We start from the raw sequence: 24,854 nt of genomic DNA, 5'->3' as shown, positions 1-24,854 counted from the left end.
ATATAAACAATTAACAATGCATAAATAACGGCAAAAACTATAGGCACGGCATATAACGAATAAATGTTCTGAATGAATTTCTGGGAAAATATAAGTATATAGGTATATACGGAAAACCAAAAGCCCACTCACTGGTAAGTGGAAGGGTCGTAACCCCCTTGCCTCGAGTGACCACGCTCGTCCTCACGATAGGATTCACCTATATGCGAAACAACTACAAAAACGTTAATTTTAAAGCACATAACCAATCTTAAGAAATAACTTCTCATACAATGCTCAAATGGGGTGTATGAATACACCAACGTGATCTACTCAACCTCAGGAACATCCCCATATTTTTAAAATAATTTTTCACCGTCGCACGCGCCCCCACGTGCCGGCCAAGGCACGGCCACACGCGCCGGCCACGCGCAGGCACGTGCCTGGCACGCTGACGGCGTCAGTTAACGCCGTCAGGAATATTCCGTTAACTTTAACGGATTCTGTCAACGGCGTTAGGAATATTCCGTCCAAACTGACGGAATATTCCGTCGTCTGCTCCAGCAAGGCTCCGGCGCCGGAAAATCGGGAAATCTTTAAACCATCCTATCTTCTTCGTTTTTCAACCAAATTTCACAAAATTGGTACCAAAATGAAGCTTACAACGAGAGGAACAAGATCATACCACTTTCAAGTGCTAAAATCCATTAAATCTCGCCTGGAAAATACCCCCAACTCCGGCCAACCTCGAAACTCGTGATCCCGACGTCCAAAACCTTCAAACGAACCACCCCGAGCCTCCTAAGGACCTCACCAAGCTTGAAATTCCCAAAAACATAAGAATTTACGTGTGCATGAACAGTACCAAAAATCGGGTATCCCGAGTTCGACGTGAAAACGAAGGTATCCTTACCTAAAATGGGTATGGTTAGACTCCAATGGACCTCACGAGCATGGATATGTACTTTGTTTCTTCGATCTGTGAAGATTTGATGTGTTTGTGTGTGTGTCTGTACGTTTGGATAGGAAATGGGAAGGGAAATGGCACGGGACAGGGAAAGGGTGAGTGTGTGTGTGTGGGGGGGAATGTGTGGTCCACCATCAGCCAACAACCACACAACGTAAAGAAATCGCACTAGGGGCAAAATCGTCTTTTCACGCGTACGTTTTAAAATTTTCGGAACGGGCTGTCACATTAATTCTCCGAAAATAATTTACCTACTGTTTAATTTTTCAAAAATAGTTTACCTACTATATAGTTTTACGAAAATAGTTTACCTAATGTTAACCTACGAAAATAATTCAGCAATAGATAATTCAGATATCAGTCAAAACCTTAACCTAGTATTACCTGGAAACATGCTCCATGTTGACGTAATAGAGTGTCGATTATGAAACTGGCTATTCCCACCGGGTTTACTCCGGCGAAGGTTTTAACAAAGCCATTTAAGTAAGTGTTATAAATCCATCGTTAGTTTTGGGGTCCATGCACAACCTGAAACCATTTGGAAGAGTCCAACAACATCATTAAGGCACCATTCCATAGCCAGCAGCACAATTAATTGAAATAATTGAAACGCCTTCCAAGCCTTTTCCTTTGAACCAAAAAGGCCGGCAAACAAGATCAGATCTAAAATATGTCTGGTACTTGCAGTTTCATTTCTTCTGTCGTGAAAAACTCTGCCACGGTACTTGAGCATGGTTCCCAAGCCAGTATTGGGTTCCCAACCATATTCCATTAGCACCTGGGCCTCGCGCGCCTTCGGTCAAGTCTTCTCCAACCTTAACCAGGAAAAAGATACAGTTAGAACCAAACCAGATATATTACTCTCTAGAATGATAATACAAAGCGTGTGCGTGTGCGTAACACGTAACTATAATACAGAGGCTTTTCAATTTGGCCATCTCTCAACAATAGCATGTTATTCTTACACATAAAAATCTATTAATATATAAAATGGGAACTAAAAAGTCCTCTTGCACTCCTTTATGAAAGCACAAGGGAGAAAATAAACACGGAGAGTGTAAGATAACATTTTTAGAGTGTCAATAACAGTTTTCTCAAATATTATCTCAGTTAAAAAAAAACTATTGAAGTAAAATAAAACTTGTTGAATAGTAAGACTTAAGAAGAAGATGAATTGTTCTCGTAAAGAAGTTGAGTCGACTGATGTCATGTCTTATATTTTTCTATCAATTTTGTTTATTTTGCCTTTGTGGTTTAGTGAAACTCAAGAATAGCGTTTTAAAATCGACTTAACGTTATTTCTAAAGCAACCTAATCAACTATTATTTACAGCCCTCCTCTTTGCCTTCCTTTTCTGTCAAAGGATTCAAACTACTTTATATTTTCTTCTTGTAATTTCAATTTTTTTTACTGGTTACACTGCTCTCTGCCTCCCACTTAATTGTATTATACACTTCTTTTTTATTCTCTCTATTAAATTTAATGGGTCTTTCGGTTTTGTGAAGATTGTGGAGCAAAAAATAATCAAGAAAATTATGGAGGCAACACATGTACTTTAGGGTAAAAAGAATAAAATTACCCTCGAGGCACACCGGGATTCTCACGCGCATGCAACGGATAATAACAGCTCAATCAAGAAGGAGTCAAAGGTGATCAAAATGATATTTATTCAAAACCCTCTCATCACTCCTCATCAAATCCTCACCCACAAAGTAACTCCCAATAATTTTTTTCAAATTGATATTAATTACCAAATTAATTGCAAGATATTATTTGACATAATATCTTGCAATTATATTCAAAATACTGTCATAAGTGGCATGTCCCTATTTCTCCAAATAGGGCTGGCCACACCCCTATATATAGCCCCATCTTCACACCAAAAAAGAAAGGCCATTTTCTCCCCAAAAATTTCTAAACACTTTCTCTCTCAAATTCTAACTTTGACATCGGATATTCTTCGGCCAAAGCCCATCTTTTAGCGTGGGCACAAGGCTTTTGGCCTTAATCTTAGGTGTTATTATTTTGTAGGTGTATTTTCGTTAAAGTAGAAGACGGCGGAAATTTGTATCCACAAAGATTACTTCAATTACTTATGTTATGATTCAAAATTTTTTCTTTATACATATATTAAAGGCCATATCTCACAAAGAATTCTGGCTCCACCACTAACTATAGTGACTACTATAGTAAGTCAAACTGAAGTAGTCATTTCAGTCCGTTGTACTAATTCACGTTGCGCTTGCAAGGAGCCGTACTACGAGCGCAACGCAAGTAGACAGTTCAGTTCGTTGTTCTAATTCAACTTGTTTCTTGTTTGTCAAAGCGCCCAAAGGAAATAGGGGGTAGTTTCAGTTTCAGCGCATCTGATGCACTGCATTTTGCATGAATGGCTGGCTATCTGAGTCTCTAAGCGTGTCGTTTACTGCACTGAACTGAATTATTCTTTATTGGCTTTCTTTGAAGCAAAAGGACAAGACCGCCTTTGCAAATCCAAAAATATCTTCACCTTCGATCCTTTTTCATATGATATTATATCATATTTGAAGAACAGATATAAAATAAACCATACCTGGGAATCTGGGTTTTGTCCATTTGTGTGTGTGTGTGTATAAGCACTAGCTAGTGTGTATCGTATTAGTTAGTAGTAGTCGTCGTCGTCGTCGTCGTCAACCATGGCAAACACCAACATTTTAGAAGTTGAGCGAGAGAGCTTCCACAGTTTCTTTGAGTGCTGGCTTGATGAACAAAACCAGCACCTCCACGACCTCCTTACTGCCGCCAAAAATAACACCACCTCCGCCGCTACTAATCCTACAACCACTGCCGCTATTAATACTAGCAGTACAAGTTTAGGAACGCTGGTGGAGCGCGTGGTGAAGCACTACGAGCATTACTACGAGGTCAAGTCGAGATGGGTTAAGCAAGACGTCCTTGGGATGCTGTCGCCGTCTTGGCTGAGCTCCCTCGAGGACGCCTTCCTTTGGATTGGCGGCTGGAGACCAAGCATGGCTTTTCATCTCTTCCACTCAAAGTCGGGATTGCAACTCGAGGTTCGAGTCGCGGAGTTTATCAGAGGGTTTTGTAGTAGTAGTAAGGGTGACTTGGCGGATTTGTCGTCACATCAGCTCACGCAAGTGGACCAGATGCAGCAGAGGACTGTTAAGGAAGAGAGGGACATCAGCGAGAAGATGGCCAAACGGCAGGAGGCCGTCGCTGACTCCTCCATGGTCGGCTTGTCCCACGTCATTACGGAGTTGATGGATGCCGGTAACGTTGGTGATGATCCGGTTGCGGAGGAGGACCCCCGAGTGGAATCCGCTCTGGCATCCAAGGAGCAAGGTTTGGAGGAGGTTCTGCATAGGGCTGATAATCTACGGCTGAGGACGCTGAAAGCTATCACTCACATTCTGACTCCAATCCAGGCCGTCCATTTCTTGATTGCCGCTGCTGAGTTGCACTTGAGGCTTCATGACTGGGGAAAAAAGAAAGACGCCACTACCCGTGCCCAATCTTCTCAACCATGATCATTTCATCTCATGCATCGATCCCGTCGGTCTAAATTATTGACGAGTTTTTAGGAGAGGCCTAAGTGCCTAAGTACCTACGTATGTTGTCGCGCGTAATTGTGTACTAGACTATGAATTTGATGTGAGACTATACTATACGCTCGAGGTCTTCCCCACTCGGTTTACTCCGGGCGAGGTTTTAATGACAATTAATGACGCCACTTTAAGCAAGTGTACCTTGTTATAAAGCTTATTTTTATTTTGTCAAACAAGATTACTTACATTAAAAACTAGTAGAATGTTCAAAAATAGCCAGCTAAACAGTAAAAGGCCCAAGCAAGAAGAGAAGTGCAACCAGAAGCCCACACATACTTAGATTTGAAGACTGCAAAAACAAACAACAACAAAAACCATAATCTCAAGCAGCATAAACCAAATTGCCACCACCGTTGCATCCTTGGAGGAAGCCAATCTTTGAACCGAGAAAGTAGACACATGATCTAAGCTCCCGCACGAAACCCTGCAAATATACACAAACAAAGCATCTTACGGATAAAAATGAGGTTAAGGGGGCAAAATACTCTTAATGTGGCGGATGCCCTAGGACACTTGGCCTTGATGGGAATCCGGCATGCCGGTTAGGGAGGGGAGGTGAGGGATGTGGATCTAAAATTCAATTTCTGATCGGAACCCGCATACCTAAGCATGTGATGAGTGGGCATGGAATATCACGACTAAGGAGAAGGGAGGAAGGAAAGTTAAATGACAAAAAGTAGGCGAAAAATGTCGGATAAAGAGCATGAAGCCCAATACTGAAACAAGCTTAGGGAGGTAATCGAGACCATAGAAGGGGTGGGATGCTGTGAGGGGAAAGGGGTAGAGGAGATGAGAGGGGAGTAAAAGTGGGAAAGGGTAAGAAGGGAGGGAGTAGCAAGCCGTTGCCTACCCCGAGCAAGAGCAAGAGCAAGAGGTGGTAGTTGAAACTTCGATAAATGTTGGGTTTCTGCAGCAACACAGAGAGAGGAAGCCATTGTTATAAATCAATAGTAGTTTTTGTTGAATATAAATCCTACATCGGGGAGCTAAGAAAATAAAATACAATACATAGGTGTTTCATTTTAACAACACCGAGATCTTTTGTGTAAAACACAACACCTAGAAATAGGTAGTAAGTTAAAACAATATCGGGATGGTTAAGAGTGAGATAGTGGCCCGTAACTATGAATATCTAACAATTTCCGGGCACATTCATGACCTGAAATCATTTGGAAGTCCAACCGACACCATAAGGGCACCATTCCACAGACAGCAGCACAATTTCAAATAATCGAAACGCTTTATAGCCTTTTCCTTTGAACTCAAAAGGCGGGCAACACAGGATCAGCTCTAAAATCTGTGTTACTTACAAATCGTTAGGATATTTTTGACATTTTGATCCATTCTAAAAACTCTGTCGCGTACTGATCACTCAAAATTTAACCACCCATCCAGCACCAGCAAAATTTTGAGGATTTCCAAAACAATGAGAACTTAAAAGCTTCTCTGTGAAGCTCGTAGCAGCCTGCGCCGGGGATTGAGAAATCGGAACATTGGACAACAGACTGGGTTCAGTAGTGTAAAGGCTTTCCAGATCCACCAGGGCTCCTCTGCATGCTGGCTCTGCCATCCAAAGCACAGCACATAAGAAGGAACAATCCGGATTCTCCACCTAAACTAGATCAGATCAAAGTAGGAATTGGGGAAACAGTTACCAAATCAGGGCACTGCAAAGAGTGTAAAAAGGTCAAGAAACGAGAAACTGAGCTTTCTCAAATCGTCGCCTCACCTGTGCACTCTTTTAAATACAAAGAAATGCCTTTGTATTACACCAACAAGCCAATCAAAGTTCATTCCCGATAGATACAAAAAGGATAGGAAATAGCACACCTCTAAGAATCAGTGAAAGGTGACCCCCGGAAAGCTCTATCAAAGCAACGAAGTTGGCCTCACCATATATCAAATAGTATCACTAAACACAAATAAAAATAATCTGGTCTTTCTTTTCTAATCAACCATGTCTAAATAGCTGCTAGGACATAAAACCTAATTTCCAGACCCAAAAAAAAAAAAGACGAGAAAAAAGACATAACCTAACTTTAACGACCTTTGGCAGGACCTTGAGAAAGAGAAAAATATTTCTACAAGCTTAGCATAATTCAGTTTAGAGCTCTAACTTGATTTCTGGTCCTTGAGCATCTCTGTATTCTAGAACCTTCTTTGGGATGTTGTTTGTAATCAGAGTCCCACCATTATAGCCATCGATTAGCAACTTCCCTATTTTTGATCTCCACTCCGAGCTATCAGTTTCATTTCTTCTGTCATGAACAACTCTGCCACGGTACTTGAGCATGGTTCCCAAACCAGTATTGGGTTCCCAACCATATTCCACTAGCACCTGGGCCTCGCCTTCGGTCAAGTCTTCTCCAACCTTAACCGGTCAATCCAGGAAAAAGATACGGTTAGAACCAAATCAGATATATTACCCTCTAGAATGATAATACAAAATGCCCAAACTGTCTATTCATCCAGATAAGCCATGCTTAAAGCTGAATCCAACTGATTACAAATTGCCCACAAAAAATGGCAACAAAAGACAAAATACAAACTTGGCCAAAAAGCACGTGTGTGTATAACACTTCACTACAATACAGAGGCCTTCCAATTTGGCTATCTCAACAATAGCACGTTATTCTTAAGCATAAAAATCTATAAATATATACAATGGGAACTGTTCTTGGCACTCCAAAAAAGTCCTCCTGCACTCCTTTATGAAAGCAAACGGGAGAAAATAAACAGAGAGTGCAAGATAACATTTTTGGAGTGCCAATAACAGCTCCCTCGAATATTTCTCAGATAAAAAGAAACTATTAAAGTAAAATAAAAGTTCCGAGTCATAACACAGCCCGACCATTAGACATTTGGACTCAAATTCCAGTCTAAGACCACAAACACTAATTTGAGAGTGAAGATGCAGATAAAACAATTAATCAACATAACTTTATTAACATGGTTCCACCCCAAACTGGGTTATGTTCATGGGGAGGAATCACGATCCACCAATAAAGAAACAAGATCACAATGATTAGGAAATAGCCTCTTCCAACCCCATAAAACTCGCAAACATTCAAACTCACTCAGATTTCCCTCTCAAAAGTTGAACCCTAGAGTGAGAAAACTATCAAAATCTGAATAATGATCACAAAGGAAGCTAAAAAACTTGAAGAACCCTATTTAAGGCTCATAATAACCCTTTGACCAATTTGTCAACGTCTTAGATTTCTACTCCAACCAGGAGATTGGTGCAAAAGGGACACAGCAAATGTGTCAAACAACAGCAGTCTGAAAACCAACAACACACTCAAGCCTGCACTACAGTATCTCAAAAAACTACTCTGAACGCTTGAGTGTAAACACTGCTGTAACATGATTTCCCTCTGGATACTTGAGCATTATCCCCGATGTTCAAGCAACAATTCCAAATCCTACATTTCCACAGCTAGTTTTGAGCTGTTATTCCAACACAAACCACAGGCTGGATGTAGGTTTCCAGCACAGCAGGAACAATGATTATGGTTTGAACCACTCCCTACCCAGAAAACCCAAACCAAGTTGGCATTCTCCGACAAATAATCCATCTCCTCATCCGTTGCATCACAGCTATGCCTAACAAAGATTGGCCCCCTGACATTGCAAGAACAATTGGTTCACGCTCTCTAATCCATATGTGCGCATCACGCGCCATTAGGAAGAAAACAAAGAGAAGGCTTTCCCCTCTGAACCAAATCGCATGCTAACCCTCCCAAGAGCAAAATCTAAGGTAATTATCGAAAACTGAAGATACTTCCTTTCACCAAATTGCACGTGCAGGGATGAAAGGATAACGGAATAACCTACAGAAACCCATCACATATTGAACCGTTTTGACTTGGAATCCCTAACCCTCTGAAACCAGAGGTAGTTATTATGATCACGGTAGATAAAAAATGTGACCTACAAATTTAGGTAAACTGAAGTGATCTACAAATCTAGGGGGTAGTTTGGCAGTCTACTCATAAATTAATGATAGATCAAAGTTGTGAGTTCATTAAACAACTGTCTCCATTGTTTGACACATTTATGCCAGCAACCATCTCATAAAGGTTTTAAAATCATTACCGATAATGCTTTGTCCTCAATTAGTGAAATCCTGCTACAGCTGGTAAGCTTCATTGCAGTCACCAGGCGCTTGATTTGCCATTCAATAGGTAAAGAATCTAATAGCTCAAAGAAGTATGTTGCATATCCATATTCGGGTCGTTCCAGCACAATTCTGCAGTCAAGTGATAATCAAATGTCAAATCCTCCAGTTCAAGTTGAGAGGATAAACCAACCTTAAGAAAAAGATGCAACTCATGCACACCTATTATGTTTAGGAAAGACAAATATAAATGACTGAAGGTCTCGGCACCAACCCCATTCAACCGGCCAATTTCTGAACTGCAGATAACGGCTCTGTATAATAAAATGAAATGGGATTTATTGTAAACAAAAAGATAAAAGTCTTGCAGCAAGATATAGGGAAACGTTAACTGAAATAATTAGCCTGTTATCATGCTGACGAACTAATCATAAGAAACCTATTACCTGCTCCACAAGTGAAATTAGACAAGCCAAGCAATAAGTAGCTCTTGAGCCCTTGGTGCATCGTATCGGAGCAAACTTAAAAAACGGCTGACGCTGTGAGAAAAGCTGTCCAAAATGAATATGCTAACGTTAGAAAGATATTAATGCAATGGTGTACCACATTTAACTGTGCAAGGCAATTCAAATACAGACGGTTAACTACCAAAAGTTGGCCGATAATATGTTATCCAAAACAGAACTCATACAGAATATTCACTATCTATAATTTTAAGAAGAAACGAACAATTATTACTCAATAAGATTTCATAGCAGTGGACCACAAATGCACTAAAATAACAAACAACAAACAGGAAGCAAATATAAAACAATATCCGCTACCCACATGAACCCCACTGCCAATTATTTGGCATACTGCAGCTTCCCAATCTTACAAAAATTGAGGGGAGCTATCCTTTAACTCTGTTGACATGGAGGCCAATAATGAAGACCAAAATCTGAGCTTATCTTCAGAAATTTTCCTATTCCTGTGCACCCAAACAACCCAAGAAAATGGCCAAGAACGTGCAAACCTTTCACACAAAAAGAGTAAACCCCCCATCCAAATTCCCTTCCACCAACAGTGGAGAAAAACATGATCTGTCAGATTCCCCCACTCTTTGCACACGGTACAACAGAGAAGGGAAAGCCTACCCACTGCCCTCTTTTCTGAAGCATCTCTTCTACAAGACAATCGCTTCATAACAACCAAACAAGGAGGAGAAGTTCTTAAAAAGTGTAACAAGATGGTTTTAAAAAAATTCTCATCATTCTCACAAGCAGCCACAAGTTTTCTTTTCAATTGCTTTATAGAACAATGTGTCCAAATGAACCTCTTTTCATACGTTAAAATTATTAAATACGCCCTCACTTCGTCATTAGTTGATCAAGAATTAACTATTGTTTTTCAAGAAATGTACCCCTGGCAGTTTCCTTATAGGTAATTCACAATTGCAGTAGCACATCTGTTGTGTACTAATAAAAGCAGCAATATTGGCCAATAGGAGGTTCGCACTAGATCTTATGGGGAACTCTAGGAATTTGAAAAGAATTCCAAAATACAACCACCCCCACCCCCTCCCCCCGCGAACAAAATCACAAACCATGATGGGGTAAATGTTTTTAATATTAATCTTAACAATGAGCCCGGAATGATTGAAGGCTATGCTACAAGGAAGCTGCAAGAACAATACATAAAATTGTTGTAACAAGGCTAAGACAAGAGGGAAACCTCATAGTACAAGAATTGTGCCAACCTTTGATATTACAGCTTCAAGCTCCGCAAAGTTGTCTTCACATAAGGATTCACTCTCAATCTCGCCGTAAAGCCTGATTTCATTAACCAGCACCCCCTTTTCAACTAATACCTGCCATTTATCATTTTAGGAGGCTTCATCCAAATGGTACTGAAAATGCAATTGTGAGAAACATGGAGTACCTGCAGTAGTCCTGGAGCATCTTCCTCCAACGCCGTTTCAACGGAATCCCTGCAGTTAATTTCACACCTATATCCTTAAGAAAAGTGGACATAAAACTAAGTGGAAAATGACCTACATAAACATAACAACATACGTGGCAGTCTTTTTCCTTTTTCGTGGACGAATGACGTTTATTGGCTTAGCAGATTCTGAGGCAATAGGGCTATACTTGGCAGAAGGCACAACTTTAACAAAACATCCATGACTCCTAGATATGTTCAATTCACAGCCATAACCAGATGCCAACAGATTCAACCGATCACGCAGCCGCATATGGTCAACCTCATCTTCATTAATTTCATTGAAAACTCTTGGTTCATTCTTTATGGACAGTATGTCAAAGGAGAACTTACCCCCAGCATTTCTGTCCGGATTTTGGAAGACACCGTCATCCCAAGGTTCATCCTTTACTTTAACGGATGTTGACGGGGTTGAACAATGCCTTCTACTTGTGCATGTAGGCACATAGTCCTGTCCCCCACATGAACTTAACTCCATGGCATTAGGAGGCATTCTCTCAGATGACCATTTCTTATCACTTTCAGAACCTTTTCCACCATAATTGGACTTATTGGAATTAACTGAATATTGATAGGCTGTAGAAAATGCTTCAACAATGACATTATGAGGTGAACTAATCATAGAAGTTCTACAAACAACTGAACTATTTCTTCCAGAATTGTCATGAAGTGAACTCGTAGCCACTAAAGCTTCTCCACCGGCACTACTAGTATCTGCCTGTCCTTTACAAGCAAGCCGTTGCATAAGGTCTTTTGACAGTGGCCCTGGAATATCCTGTATCATACAATGTTAGAAGATACTTCCATAATCAGAAGAAATTCAAGTATATTATATCCAATTTTTATTTCAAAGTAATATTTGTTTTTTATGAGTTACGCCATATTAATTGTGGACCTCGAGTTGACCGAGTCTTGTGCTGTGTTTTTATTATTTTTTAACAAAATTTTGTTTCTCGTGAAAAAAGGAAAACCCCACCGGTCAACTTTAAGAAATAGAAAGCAAAGCAACAAGTTCTGATTGCCAATGGAACAATTCCGACTTTATCTCACTTGTCAATCGTTCCCATCCAGGTACCATTTCGTAAGCCTTTGAGGAACACAGTATAGTAAGATATGACATTGTCTATTAACATGATTTTTTTCATAAACCCTACTTCTGAGCTCAACAGTAGCCACAAGCTTCTCAATAATTAATGCACACATATAATTCTAAAAATAAACATAAGGATAAAAATATTACCTCAATAAGTGCTTTTTCAAACCCGAAAAGTTTCCTGCAAAATGCCATAAATAAAATAACTAAAAAAAACCTAAGAATTTATCCCTTTACAGTAATATGAATTACATAAACACATTCAGGCATGTTTATAAATTTCACAAACTGAAATTAAATATACAAAAAAAACCTGAACAAATAAAATTTGTACTTAGATCGTATACTTTTTTACGAGAATAAATTTTTTATAAGATCTCCAAAGTTGAGTTTCAATCAAGGGTGGAGAACACATTCTTTCAACAGTGAAGGTGAAAGAATTGACACTTGGGTATGAGGCTTTGCCATTGATTTTAATGATGTTCAATTTGATTTGACTCAATTGATTAAAAGAATTTATGATAATTTGGCCACTCAGTTCTACACACAAATAATTTTGATGAGGCATGTGGCACGTGTATTTTCTGTCGGATCCATTACTTGCATAAATCAAAATGTCCAACTCTTGAACTGGTGACTATTTATTCTAACAAAATATTTCACTAAATTGTTGATGCATGCATATCTCCCAATTTGATGCACGACGTACACACATACTTGTCACATGCAGCAGTTTTTGCCTGTTGAATTGGAATTCCGTTTTCCTTCAACAGTCATTGTACCCGCATTTGCCACAATTTTTGATCCTTTGACTTGCTAACTTGTTTCTTCATTTAACAAGCTTTAAATTTCTAGTTACATTAATGAAACAATGCTTCTTTCCATCAAGAAAATTCTCTCCTTTAAAATTTGTCGACTGCATGACCACTAGCCAATGCAAAAAAAATCACAAATAACCATTTATAATGTTGCTGAACTTTAAAATTAAATTCTCAAATCTTCCCACATACCCTCATGATGCAAGATCACGACAGAACACAGTTGAAGGGTTTGGTTTTGCCCGACCTTTGGTTGAACAAAACATTTCAGGTTTTCAGCTCAACGGACTATGCCTCCATTTTTTCTTTCTTAACATCAAACTTTTGATTGAACTACCTTTTTACAGGTCTTTAGCACAGAAAGCTTTCTTCCAAACTCTAAACTTAAGAAATGGGCCTTTTAACATTATCTCACTGAAGAGGAATCCCTTATTTGCATATGTCCTTGATTTGATTCTCTTCAATTTAATTTGATTTGATTAAAAGAAGACTTAATTTACTTATTTGGCCTCTCAGGTGTTGGCACGTGTCATTTCCTAAGACCCGTAACTTGCAGAAGTCAACTTTTACTAGTCAAAGAGTCAAAAGTTGAAATTTTTTATTGTTCATCAAAATGCAGTGAATTTTGTAAGAAGTTTTGAGGTCTGCAACTTGTGTGTGATTGTGTGAGGAAATTAATTTTGAAAAGAAAAATTGTGCCAAGTCATAAAATCATCAAGGAGGAATTGGCACCTTGATTGCAGCATCTTTTGTCGCTCTTTGAGGGAAATGTGGTCCAGGTGATCATAAGTAGAGTGATCAGAGATCTCACTTTTCACTTGAACTGCTAACACAGAAGAACCAGCAAAGCCATTCATACAACCTCCAGATGAACAAAAGAAGCCGCCAGAGTAAGCAACCTTTCCTTTGGCATGAACTTCTAATGGTGATGGACTTTCAGGTAGACTGGAAATATTGACATCAGTTTTCTCTAGTTGAGCAACATTAATATTAGAATCAGTACAGACGATCTGCTCTGAAGAAACAAAAGTATTTACTTTTGTCCCAGTGTAGTCACTATCCCCAGGCATTTCCACATTTTGGCTGCAAGAGTCAGGTTGTAAATGCTGATCAAGTGAGGGATCTGCCACAGTTTTACAGCCTAAGAGTTCAGATGTAGCTCCGCTAGAAATTATAGAAAACTGATTTTTTTCTTCTTCCAATAATTCAACTCCGACTTCTCTGACAGAAGGAAAAGATGAAACATCCTACAAAACAAGCACATTCTATTAACCATGCCAAAAAAGAAAAGAAAACGGCAGAGGTAAGAGGTAAGAACAAAAATCAGGTAAGACAAAAAATAGGTGCCAACTCAAACTGCTTGCACTGAAATTATTTCCAATCATCTTTTCCAGGCAAACGGCTTCCTATTTCAGCCAGCCTCATCGATATTCAAGCAGTAATTTGACCCTATCTTCAGCCTAAAGCACATTGCTAAAACGTCAAATAAATATACAAGTAAAATATACAAAAACTCTTCCGAGGAAAATGCCTCACAAAGTTATGTCAGTTGAGTTTTTCTCTTCAAACATTTAAGCATAGTTTTCATAAACATGAGAATGGTCCACTTTGATTTGTGGACCATCTATAGTGTCTCACCCATACTTCCAGTGTTTTAGGTACATTCTAATTTCGAATCACTTATCTTCTCATGTCAAATCGACAAAAACTCTTATTTTCATGAATCTATCCAGTGTCTTGCGTATACTTCTAGCTACATTCAAATCTTTACAAGACAAACAACATTGCTATGTTACACGACATTCTAACTGGATTCTCATCCTGTTCGTACATAGGCAATGAAATGCAATATATGGAAAAGGTGGATAAACAAACATAACAATAACTAAACCTCTACCCCATCCAATCAAGCAATTTTCTAAAATCTAGTACCTCCTCTATGTTATTTAAATGCAAATATACTTTTCTCCACATGTGCAGAGACTTTGTAAACTTTGCCAGTGAAGACAATTTGTTTAAATCCAGTAGCCCATACTTTGCATATAAGCAATACCTTCTCAATATTGGCCTTGCACTCAAAAAGAGTTTGTGATTTTTGACCAAATAATTTCGCACATACGCATGACAACTCCATAACTTCTATGACCTAACATTACATCCTAAGACCCTTCATATAAAATTCAATACTTTTCTTAATTTCAGATGCCCAAATAGACTTCCAATATCCATATTCTTCAATGTTAAAACGATAATTAAACTGTCAGAAATTCGATATTGAATCCATAGATTCTTCGAAGATGACACAAATGGGCACAAGCAATCTATATCTTCATAAGAAGAAAATATCATGCATCAACCCATCATCTCTATTATTCGAAGATGACACAAATGGGCACAAGCAATCTATATCTTCATGGATCAAAGACAATAATCAATCAAACACTAAATTAACGACTAAAAGGATAATCAACTACAAACTGTTTACTCCAATGATTATAGACCACTTCAATGTCAAGAGCAGGGCCATTTGTTATTGCCTAGCTATATCTTATCATTAAATGCTTATGATACTACTGTAAATTTCAAAAGAGAAGGAATTTGGAATCATATTACTCAGCGTTATAAGACAAGGCTTGAAGCATTCACCTCTTCAATGCTTTGAGCTAAAATTAATCATCACAATATAATACCACTAACGGTGATAATAAGAAAATAAATAGTGGAACTAAAATGTAGAGATTAACAAATTACTTGTGACTTGGAGAGCTCATCTTCTTCTTTAACCGTAACACCAATGAGGGACCTGTAAACCCCAAAGACGAAGCTTCCATCACTAACTTTAGAATATTACTAACATTACTTCAAATGAACATCAAAAAATTTATGCATGTGATAATATGTACATATATATATATATATATATATATTAAATGGAAACAAGGAGCTCACTTCAAATTTTGCTTTCCAACAAGTAACAAATTGCGCCGTTGTATCAATGGAAGATAGTCAAGCTCATCAGACGAACCAGCACCATCAATTTTAATATGATTACCATTTAAACCACAAGAAGTAATAGCCATTTTTGGGTGCACCTTCTCTCCACTTCAGTTCAGGTAGTTAATTCCCATAAGTTACTGGTTGAATAACGATTGTGGCGCATCGGAACAGCTCTACAGCTCCTAAATATCAACACGCAAATCAAACACAAGAAAAGTTTCAAAATTTAGAGTTTAATGGCAAAAGCAAACTATGCTAGGGTTTGAGATGTGAGAGAGATAAAAGAATAACAACATATAACCATATCACGCGGAGGGATTCAAGCGCTTCAACCGCCCAGATACTGGTGCGTCAGTGTGTCACCGCAGTTTCTAATTCGTGCAACACATTTGCTTATTATTAATCTCTTAGGCTAATTAGTTTGCCACATTTGCTTATTGTTAATCTCTTGGGCTAATTAGTTCATCGTATTTGCTAATTACACCAAAAAGAGTCAGAAATCAACCATACTTAGCAAATAAACATCCAGAAGTTAACTTAAACAGGTACCACTACAAACAGAACTTGAAACCAAAATTAAAAAATAAAGAAAGAGCGGGAGGGTTTGGTATTCTCACGCTTTGCCTTCTCCCGCTAATCTTCCGGTAGCAGCACAACCATCAGACAAAGCACAAGTAGGTGGAGCGAGGGAGGGGAGGGAGGCAGCGAGCGGCCGATAAATTGGGAAAACGGAGGGTGGAATGGGCTGTGAGCGGCTGAGACAGGAGGTGACGAGTGGAGTCGGGGTGCCGCGGTACGGGTGCAGTTGGGAGAGGGACCGAATTAATTTTTCCCTTTTGCCAATTTAATTTAGAAATTGTAGCTACCAAATCCAGTTAATTCCAACAAGGACCCCTAAATTTGTCATCATATTTCATTTTAGTCCCCGTATTTTTATTTTTGTTACTGAATTCTTTTAAATTTTCTCTTGAATTTTTTATAAGAGTTTGTGGTGTAATTCGTTAAAAGTATTCATTTTTGCATGTTAGGTTCCTAGCTTGTCTCACAAATCTTTTTTTTTTTTTTTTTTTTAATTTTGAGTTCACAACATTGTCTTGCATAATTTTCGTTTGGCCGATGATTTTTCATTAAAAGATGTTGTTCGCACTCTAAAACAATCATTGTGCAATCTTTATAAATATGCTTTATTTCTAAATATATAAAGTTTAGAGTGCACAATAACTTTTTTCGAGTGTGAATAACAACACAATTTCTATTTTCATAAATTTATAAAACTAAATGTCTTAAATTTAATCAAATTGTGGATTTACTTAAATGACCCCTTTAAAGGTGAATCTAGATTTTTGCTATTGTGGAGCATCAAGGAAAATAGACTATTGGAGCATTAGACTCTTAATTACGATGGATTGTAGTTTTGGGCCTTGAGTAATAAATTTCTTAAATTTATTAGTTGATTTGATAAAATGTGTAACATTGGCATATCTGTTCTAATTATGTAAGATTTGTCGTCCTTGGTAAAATGTTGTTGACATGCGAATTTGGCTTACCCCTACCTCGATCAAATCTTCTCCCTCAAGCGTCAAGGGCTCAAAACACACAAATAATCAACAACACTCTACCATGCCTCCTTTCTCGCCCCCATGCTCCTCTTTCTGAATCGTGAACCGACCAAACTAAATCGAAAATAACCCTCTATTAGTAGGTTAGTTGATTATAACGAGCTCAAGGATGTAATCTTTAATGAGTCAAGTATACGCGGTTTGATTCTTAACCATAAACATAAGGCTTGCATCGCACATATTTGGATCATCAAGTATTGGCTTGTATTGGTAAAATCACTTTTCGCTTGAAACTACCCCTTTACAAATCAAAGAAAAATCAAAGCATAAGAGAAGCAAAAGTCAAAATCATTATCTATCTCGGAAATGGCTTACAAGTTTATTTTTAACGATTGATTAGACGATCAACTTATCTTAAAAATTATAAACGGATCTTACTATAAAACGTTGAATTGCAATGTGAGAAAATTAAAACATTATTTTGGAAATAAGCCTACGTGGATGGTGTGGAAAAGGCACACGTAAAAAAATATATAAAAGGAGAGCAAGGGGGGAAGGGAAAGGAAAAATAAATAAAAAAAGCAAGAGGCAATACAAATGAGAACCGCCCCTTCCCTCTCTGGCCTTCTCCCATTCTCCGCTTCGTACATTCAGTCGGGTCAAGTTCTCCATTGTAAGATTCCAACTCTCTCTCCTCTCTCTCTCTCTCTCTCTCTCTCTCTCTAACTCGCTAAGAGCCGCCCACACCCACACCGCAACACACTCGCACCGTCGCTTTGCATTCATCGATTAATGTGTATTTTTTTTTCTCAGAGTTTTGCTTGTGGCGGGAACGCACTTTTGGCGACATTGTCGCCGCCGATTTGTTCCTTTTTCTGGTATTCTTTTGATTTTTTATTATTTTCTGCAATTGCCTATTGAGCCTCAATGCATTTGTCTAATTGTCAATGAAACGTGAATCGCATGCTGGTTTGGTCAATTGGTAGTTGTGTCCACAAAGCGCGGCGTTTCTAGAATCTAGGGTTTCTGTTGTTTGGCTACCGGAACTGGGTCTGTTTGGCTGGTGAGAATATTGGGTGTTGAAAAGGAGAGAGCGAGAGAGATTTTTTGTTTTGATTTGTTTTCGAAAATTGAATGAATAAGCTTTCTGATGAAGGTGTTCGGGGTGAATGGACTTAAAGCTTTCTCTTTTCGTTTTTCCATGTGTGTTTGGTACCTTATATATCATGCCATGCGTTGATCTGTGCTTACTGAGGATGTTGATTGTTGGGTTTGGTTGAGTGGATTGTGTTGATATGAGCCGATGTTCGCTTTGTCTTTCTTTTTTCGTTCTAACGGGATGCGTCTATGTGCTTGGGATCTTGTTACATTGCTTTTCTGGTTTTATTTTCTTTAAGCTCCGCTTCATTTATTAGGAAATCGAGGAAAGTGAAAATTTCAAGCCCTATGATTTAAGTCGATTTAGTTTCTCATGTGGTGAAATATCTTTATGTGGGATGTTGTGTGTGTTTTCTTGTTTCAGGAACTGAATTAACCATATGCAAGTTTGTGTGCCTTGGCATTGCATCAACACTGAGTAATAAGGATGCCTCTATTGAAAAGAAAGCCGTTTCCCTTGGCTGAACTGCCTGATGATTTGGAGTCTCATGAGCTTGTATACCAAGTTCGAACTACAAAAGAGATATTTCGAGACTACGGGTATCCTTTTTTTAGCCCTTGGAAAGCTGTGTGGTTTTTTTGTTTTTCTTTTCTTTTATTTTTAGGTTTGTTTTTATTTTGGATCTCTCTAAGTTTTAGTACATTACTGTGGTCTCTGAGGCAATTAAGTGGAATTTATGCAAACAAGGTCAACCAAAGTGCGTTATGTCTTTGACTTCTTAAAATATTGGTAGAACACCCTTTAGCTTCTCAAGTCTCCTGCATTGTCACAACCCTTTGTTTGTCTGACTTAACATGGAGCAGTGAATATCTGAACCGGATAAATATGTATCGCCAGAGAATTTGGATGTGCAAAGTCTCTGGAAAAACTAATTTGACTTATGAAGAGGCTTTGCTATCAGAAGAACGTGCTACTGAGAAGGTTCAGCAGTTTCCCAAGGAGCTTGTGGCACCTGCACTACAGATTATCCAATACAGTAAGAACTCTCGACTGCGATCAATGAATATCTTATGCTTTGAAATAATCTTTAAGTTTTGCCCACTCAATAGTTTCAGATAATTTTTTTTGTGGATATTAAGTGCAGTTTTGGTGACATTATATGAATGAGCTTTGTCTGTCTATAGGCTAGTTTCTAATTTTCTGTTTATGACATGGAGGGGAAATCTTGTATGGATTCCCCTTCTAACATAAATTACTCATTTTAGCATACATCTGAGTTCCTTATATATCAAAATACTGATACATGATCTTCCTCATGCATGTTGCGGATGAATTTATGTGGTGGTGCATGCCTGACCATTGGTTTTCTTCTTTTCTTGCTTTGAGAACCTCACCAATTGTGCTTATTGTTAGATTTTTCTTGTCAGATTTGGATGGGGAGTATGTTGGTGGAAAAGATCCCTTTTCAATAAGAATTTTGTACCCTTTTGTTCGACAATATGAATATATGCTGTAGGGTTTTATAGTTATGCTGGCAGATGTTTGGTTGATGAATCTCTTATTTCCACCTTGTCGGAGACTGATGTTGGTAGTGAGGGGTAATCAAATTTCATACTTTGGCTACTTGAGATGATAAATCAGTTTGATTGTTTCCTTATCTGTTATGTATTTTCTCTAAGTATGTATATTAGCAACGTAGATTTTTAAACAGGTATTATGCTCCTTTCCGGTTCAATTTTATCTCGATTTCCCTTCTTTACATTTCCAAGAATGTTAGCATGACAGTCGTGTCCCAGTTTAGTGAAGCTGAGGATTTTAAGGACCCTGCATTAGTGTCTTGTGTCTTACTAGTAGGGTAGTGTGTAGACCTTGATGTATGCAAATAATGACTGTTTACCTGTAACATGGGGGTTGATTGTGAATTTTGTGCATGATTGGGAAGTGTATCTGGATGCTGATGAAGACATGATAAGCTAGACGTGCTTATCATGACCTTGAGCCAATGCTTCTGTATAGTTGCAACATTCTCAAAATTCTGCATAACTCATTAATTTCTTGTCCTGACAGGTATGCTTTCGTTGAAAGATCTTGCTGACATCATAGCCAAAAAGTTGCAGGATCACATATATGTGGGTGCTGAAATGTATGGGAGGAAGGGTGATGATATGTATCCATGCAAAATATTAAGGGTTATTGAAGAAAGTGTTGTAAAAGTTGAATATGAGGTAGCTTGGCTTGACAGGAATAAGGAAGTTATGGAAACTTCAGTAATAAATCGGGAAGACCTGAGACAGAAGAAGCCACCATTTAGTAGAAATTTTTTGAAATCTTTTATTCGGGAATCTACATACCGAAATGCTCCTTGGGTGCTCCATGGTAAACTTGCACAAATTCATGGAATCTCAACAAGTGTTCCGGAGAACTTAAGGGGCAAAGTCTCTTTCAAGGATGGTTTACTAGTCTGCAATAAGAGAAGGAAAAACAAGGAGGTATAATATTCATTTACTTGTTGAAGTGATGACATTATCTGCCTGTCTTATATTTTTTATTATATCCAGGAAGCAAAACATGAACGTCAAAATTTTAAAAGGAAAAAAGTTGAAGGTTCAGCTATAGAAGGTATAGTGCAAATATTTGCTTGAGTACATTTTTGTTAGTGGTGGAGTCCTGTACCTGGGTGTTTGCTCTTAAAATTAAATGTTTTGCATGTTGCAACTCTAGTAAAGTTCGTCTTTCTGTTATTGTATCTTGAATTCGCAGAAGGTGACGAACCAGCAGAAGAACCTATCAAGTATCCAATTGATGACCTTTTGGTGCAACCAGATGCAGATGATCCAGTTTTCATGGATCGCCCTTCGCCATTGACGGACTTTAATGTCCCAATGGAATGTGTTGGTGACCTTTTGATGGTTTGGGATTTTTGTTCTTCGTTTGGTAGGCTTTTGCACTTGTGGCCATTTTCTCTTGAAGATTTTGAGAATGCTATCTGCCACAAGATGGGCAATTTGATTCTTCTTGTGGAAACTCATTCGGCTCTTCTCCGGTTGCTCATGAAAGACAATGACGAATATTCTTCAACCATACGGAAAAGAAATCGAAAGTTGAAGGTCATACGCCACTTGCAATCTATTATTTAAATATCTATGTCAATAGAATCCTTGTTTCTTATTCCTGTTCTTCTCCTTGGCTATATATTTTTTGGAATTTATGCCCTTCTGATTTCTTTCTTATATATTTTTTTTGTTTGATTGTTCTTTTTAATTTCAGATAACTCTAATTACTTGGACAGAGTATTTGTGCGATTTTCTAGATATGGTGAACAGTTCTGAGTTACGTGGTTACATAGCAACTATCAAGCGGGGGCATTATGGCATTTTAGATGCTCATGCTAAATTGCTAATCTTGCGAGAATTGGTCAGTCATGCACTTGAAACAAATACTCTTAGAGAGAAGTTGGCTAAGTTTGTTGAACAGAGGCAGGCACTTGGAGCCACAATAAGGGGGGAAGCATTGGAGGAAGCTAGAAAGAAAAGAGAAGAGAAAGATCGTTCGAGAGCAGAGTATGATTCCAATCAAGTTGTGGATTTGGAGAGTAAAGGAAGTGCATCAACAGATGGTAATCATATGAGACAGAACGGAGACATAGTAAAGAAAATAAATGGTGAAATCCAAACATCTAGACAGAATTGTGCATCAGAGAAAAGGTCTTGATTCTGCTACTAGCCTTCATTGATATGCGTGTGTATGTGTATCATAATGATTTTCTATGGGTTCAGGTTTAACAATGTCTTTTTTTCATTTCTAATAGTGAGAGCAATCAAATTGACAATGCACCAAAGAAAACGGCCAGGAAACAGAACTTGGAAGTGGACATCCCAATACCCAATGGGAAGGGTTTATCTGAGAAGGACCCACATGAATGGTCAAGGGATGATAGAAAGGAAGTCACCGGAATGAAAAGCAAAGAACAGAGGGTTTGATCTATCTCCTTAGTCAGTTCTTTTCTGTGCCTGTGTTTCTGTTCTTGCCTTCTTATGAAACTGCTTACTGCAGAAGGAATATTATGAGCGGGAGATTGAGAAGCGGGTTATACGTACCAATTCCTTGGGTAAAGACCGAAATTATAACAGATATTGGTGGTTCCAGCGTGATGGAAGAATATTTGTTGAGAGTTCTGACTCCAAGCAGTGGGGGAATTACAGTAGTAAGGAAGAGGTATTCAGCTGTTAATATTTTACTAATTGGTTGTGTTTGTTTCTCTTGTTTTCTCTCTTTATTGTTAAATTTGTTTTCTACTTGACATTTTTGAACAGCTGTATTTGTTGATCGGCTCGCTGAATTGCAAGGGTGAGAGAGAGAGGGCACTTAAAAAGCAGCTGGAAAAATTCAATAGCAGAATATGGTTAGTTTTCATTCCCTCTTGCAGTGGATGCTCCTGGCATGAACACACTCAATTAAATATCCTTTCTGTGTTTGGAAAAATTTTGAGATTTATGGCCAGCATGTCAGCATGTATATGATGGATTAATGTCAAACATTCAAATCCTGATTTAAGAATGATTACATAAAGGTTCAATTGATAAGGTAGAGCAAATGATGATTGGGGCCGGCCCCAATAATTTGATCACTAAGGCTGTTGAGAGATATGAGTTAAGAATAAAAGAGACACACCTTTCTGTTGTTAATTCAAATAGTTTTGGTAGGATGCTGTGTTGAATCCTCAAATTAGTTGGAACACATAATGAAACGTTTGTTATTCTTACTGTCATGCATAAAATTGACAACTACTAATAGAATTGAGGAGTTATACCCTGTAGGGAAAAATATATTTTGAAATTGTCCCTTTTATTATAATTTAAATTGCATCACTTTTGTTGTCGGCTAGTTTTGTTGCCCCGTCCCTTTTGTTATTAATGGCTGCGGTAGTGTGATATTTCAGTTGGAGCAATTCAGCCATGTATATTTCGCGTTTATCTGAATAGTTTTGGTTTGAAATGCAATTTTTCACAGCCTGGAAATGGAAAAGAGATCAAAGGACTTGGTTCAAGAGGTTGGATTGGAGGAAGCAGTGCTGCGAAGATCTTCTCGTGTAAGAGCCCCACCGAAGAAAAATCCTGCCAATGCTTTCCTAGAGTACGTTAACAAGTGGAAGGAAGACTAATTGAGCTCCCATTTTTGGTTTTTCTCTTTTCGGTTTTTGAGTCCATTAGTCTAGTGATTGCTTGGCTTTGGGGAGTATCTCTGGAGTTGAGGGGGGGGCCAAGGAAAGCGGTGACGGATAAGTAGGAAGGAGAGGAATAGGGATGGAGCGGTTTTATTTTGTTACTGTCAATTTTTTGGTATCCATTCCTCTGGCACTTCAAGTAGACAGACTTTTATTTTTTAGCTCAATACTCAATTTGAGCAAATACTCAATTTCTACAATCTGAGGGATCAAATTATGAGGTTATGGTCATTGCTTCCTTGAAAATTTCTGTATTCCGGTTTCTATAAATGAGTCGAACCCGAAACCTTCATCTTATTTGGGCTTATTGGGCCCGCGTAGTAGCCACCCCCTACCGACCTACGTTGATATTATTATCTGGTTCTGGTCTTAAGTCAACTCGGTAATGTATTTATGGGTTTTGGTTGAATAATTCTACCAGTTTTAAAGATAGTTATGGGCCTAAAGTCAAATCTGGTTCTGGACCGCATATTACATTTAGCTTGGGTCTTGATGTCTAAGTGTAACCCTAAACCCTATACATTTATGCGTACACGTCAATTGTATTAATCTAGAAGGGGGTGAATAGGTTATACGTAAGTTCATAACCAATTTTAAAAGTTTTGACAACTTCAACAGCTAGAAACGGATTTAGAGTGCAAAACAATTTAACAAGGTAAAACCCAACCACTTTGGGAAACGTCCTCGAGCACTTTGCCAGTCAGAAGATAATCCACCAGTAATGAAATCACAAACACAGAACCTCCGTGGAGCATGAATCATAAACCTTAATCTCTCATGTCTCAAATTTAAACTACATCACAAGGTAACTCAAGATGGAGATGAAGTTCGGTTGTATCGTAAAGCGGATTTGGGTTAGGTGTAGCCGGAACAGAGCTACGGTATAGCCGGATTGGCATGATGAGTGTTGCTGGAGGTCTTTTGACTAGTTTGTTTGTTTATTTACATAATTTCAGGTTCTATCTTTTGATTTTTGGATCTCTTCAAGATCTCTGTGTCGAAGGGTGTCGCTGTTTTGTTTGTTAGATTTACTATCAAATGGTGCTCTTGGATCATGTGGTGATTTGGAGTGACGATTTAGACCTACATGCATCGTGTTTCTTTTCCCAAATTTGGATTGCGAACCTAACTCTTTCAAGTGTATGTACGTCATGCATGCAAGCTCCCTATTATCTCTATAAAATATTCAGATTTTCTGTTTAGATTTTTTCTCCTATGAGGTGCTTGACTTTTACCATAAGTCTGCCACAAATTATAATGTTTAGAGTGTGTTTTGCAAACTTTCTTTCATTAAGTGGTTCGAAAAATTAACGTTTAAATTTTATATATAGATATCAAAAGAATATTTGTAAATCAAATCTTACATAATATTCATACGTACCATCATAGCTGAATTTTTAGTTTAATTGAATG

General features: G+C 38.3%; 3 protein-coding genes across 7 annotated transcripts; 2 read left to right on the top strand and 1 right to left on the bottom strand.

Moving 5' to 3' along the window:
- Window positions 1-1,648: 1,648 nt before the first annotated feature.
- On the bottom strand, window positions 1,649-16,400 carry LOC137715162 (uncharacterized). Of its 4 annotated transcripts, XR_015956803.1 has the most exons (14): window positions 16,177-16,378; window positions 15,512-15,741; window positions 15,314-15,365; window positions 13,295-13,809; window positions 11,892-11,925; window positions 10,726-11,426; window positions 10,592-10,640; window positions 10,410-10,520; window positions 9,118-9,222; window positions 8,894-8,985; window positions 8,650-8,803; window positions 6,669-6,922; window positions 5,155-5,458; window positions 4,694-4,975 (listed from the first exon to the last, which is right to left on the bottom strand). XR_015956803.1 is itself a non-coding variant. In XM_088685970.1 (13 exons), the coding sequence occupies exons 2-13, from the start codon at window positions 15,640-15,642 to the stop codon at window positions 1,746-1,748; spliced, it is 2,214 nt and encodes a 737-aa protein (XP_088542096.1). In that variant the 5' UTR covers window positions 15,643-15,741; window positions 16,177-16,378; the 3' UTR covers window positions 1,649-1,745. The 4 variants fall into 4 exon arrangements, 2 of the variants coding, with proteins under 2 accessions (XP_088542096.1, XP_068310500.2); XM_088685970.1 differs by lacking the exons at window positions 4,694-4,975; window positions 5,155-5,458 and adding an exon at window positions 1,649-1,761; XR_011065539.2 differs by lacking the exons at window positions 4,694-4,975; window positions 5,155-5,458 and having other exon boundaries at window positions 6,391-6,922; window positions 8,946-8,985.
- Window positions 3,568-4,686, top strand: LOC137736637 (protein DOG1-like 4). The gene has a single exon (XM_068475906.2). The coding sequence runs from the start codon at window positions 3,622-3,624 to the stop codon at window positions 4,471-4,473; it is 852 nt and encodes a 283-aa protein (XP_068332007.2). The 5' UTR covers window positions 3,568-3,621; the 3' UTR covers window positions 4,474-4,686.
- A 1,280-nt stretch (window positions 16,401-17,680) lies between the features above and the next one.
- LOC137746559 (DDT domain-containing protein) lies at window positions 17,681-23,687 on the top strand. 2 transcript variants are annotated; one of them, XM_068486581.2, is made up of 12 exons: window positions 17,681-17,791; window positions 17,932-17,996; window positions 18,641-18,816; window positions 19,081-19,253; window positions 20,285-20,706; window positions 20,776-20,836; window positions 20,978-21,324; window positions 21,485-21,921; window positions 22,026-22,191; window positions 22,271-22,432; window positions 22,531-22,619; window positions 23,228-23,687. In XM_068486581.2, exons 3-12 carry the CDS (start codon window positions 18,704-18,706, stop codon window positions 23,376-23,378), a joined length of 2,121 nt encoding a protein of 706 aa, XP_068342682.2. In that variant the 5' UTR covers window positions 17,681-17,791; window positions 17,932-17,996; window positions 18,641-18,703; the 3' UTR covers window positions 23,379-23,687. The 2 variants fall into 2 exon arrangements, with proteins under 2 accessions (XP_068342682.2, XP_068342688.2); XM_068486587.2 differs by lacking the exon at window positions 17,932-17,996.
- Window positions 23,688-24,854: the final 1,167 nt, after the last annotated feature.

This window comes from Pyrus communis, chromosome 15, assembly GCF_041283825.1.
Source record: "Pyrus communis isolate YQ-2024b chromosome 15, ASM4128382v1, whole genome shotgun sequence".
NCBI classification, from domain to species: Eukaryota; Viridiplantae; Streptophyta; class Magnoliopsida; order Rosales; family Rosaceae; genus Pyrus; species Pyrus communis.
This window is presented reverse-complemented; position numbering and strand designations above follow the sequence as displayed.

Excerpts from the sequence above, each read along its gene's own strand:
- LOC137736637 (XM_068475906.2), top strand. The coding sequence starts at position 3,622 with ATGGCAAACACCAACATTTTAGAAGTTGAGCGAGAGAGCTTCCACAGT.
- LOC137715162 (XM_088685970.1), bottom strand. The coding sequence starts at position 15,642 with ATGGCTATTACTTCTTGTGGTTTAAATGGTAATCATATTAAAATTGAT. Across the intron at positions 15,366-15,511 it reads GTTGGAAAGCAAAATTTGAA|GTCCCTCATTGGTGTTACGG; the intron begins GTGAGCTCCTTG and ends TGGGGTTTACAG. Across the intron at positions 10,521-10,591 it reads ATGCTCCAGGACTACTGCAG|GTATTAGTTGAAAAGGGGGT; the intron begins GTACTCCATGTT and ends GATAAATGGCAG.
- LOC137746559 (XM_068486587.2), top strand. The coding sequence starts at position 18,704 with ATGCCTCTATTGAAAAGAAAGCCGTTTCCCTTGGCTGAACTGCCTGAT. Across the intron at positions 20,837-20,977 it reads TGAAGGTTCAGCTATAGAAG|AAGGTGACGAACCAGCAGAA; the intron begins GTATAGTGCAAA and ends TTGAATTCGCAG. Across the intron at positions 22,433-22,530 it reads ATTACAGTAGTAAGGAAGAG|CTGTATTTGTTGATCGGCTC; the intron begins GTATTCAGCTGT and ends ATTTTTGAACAG.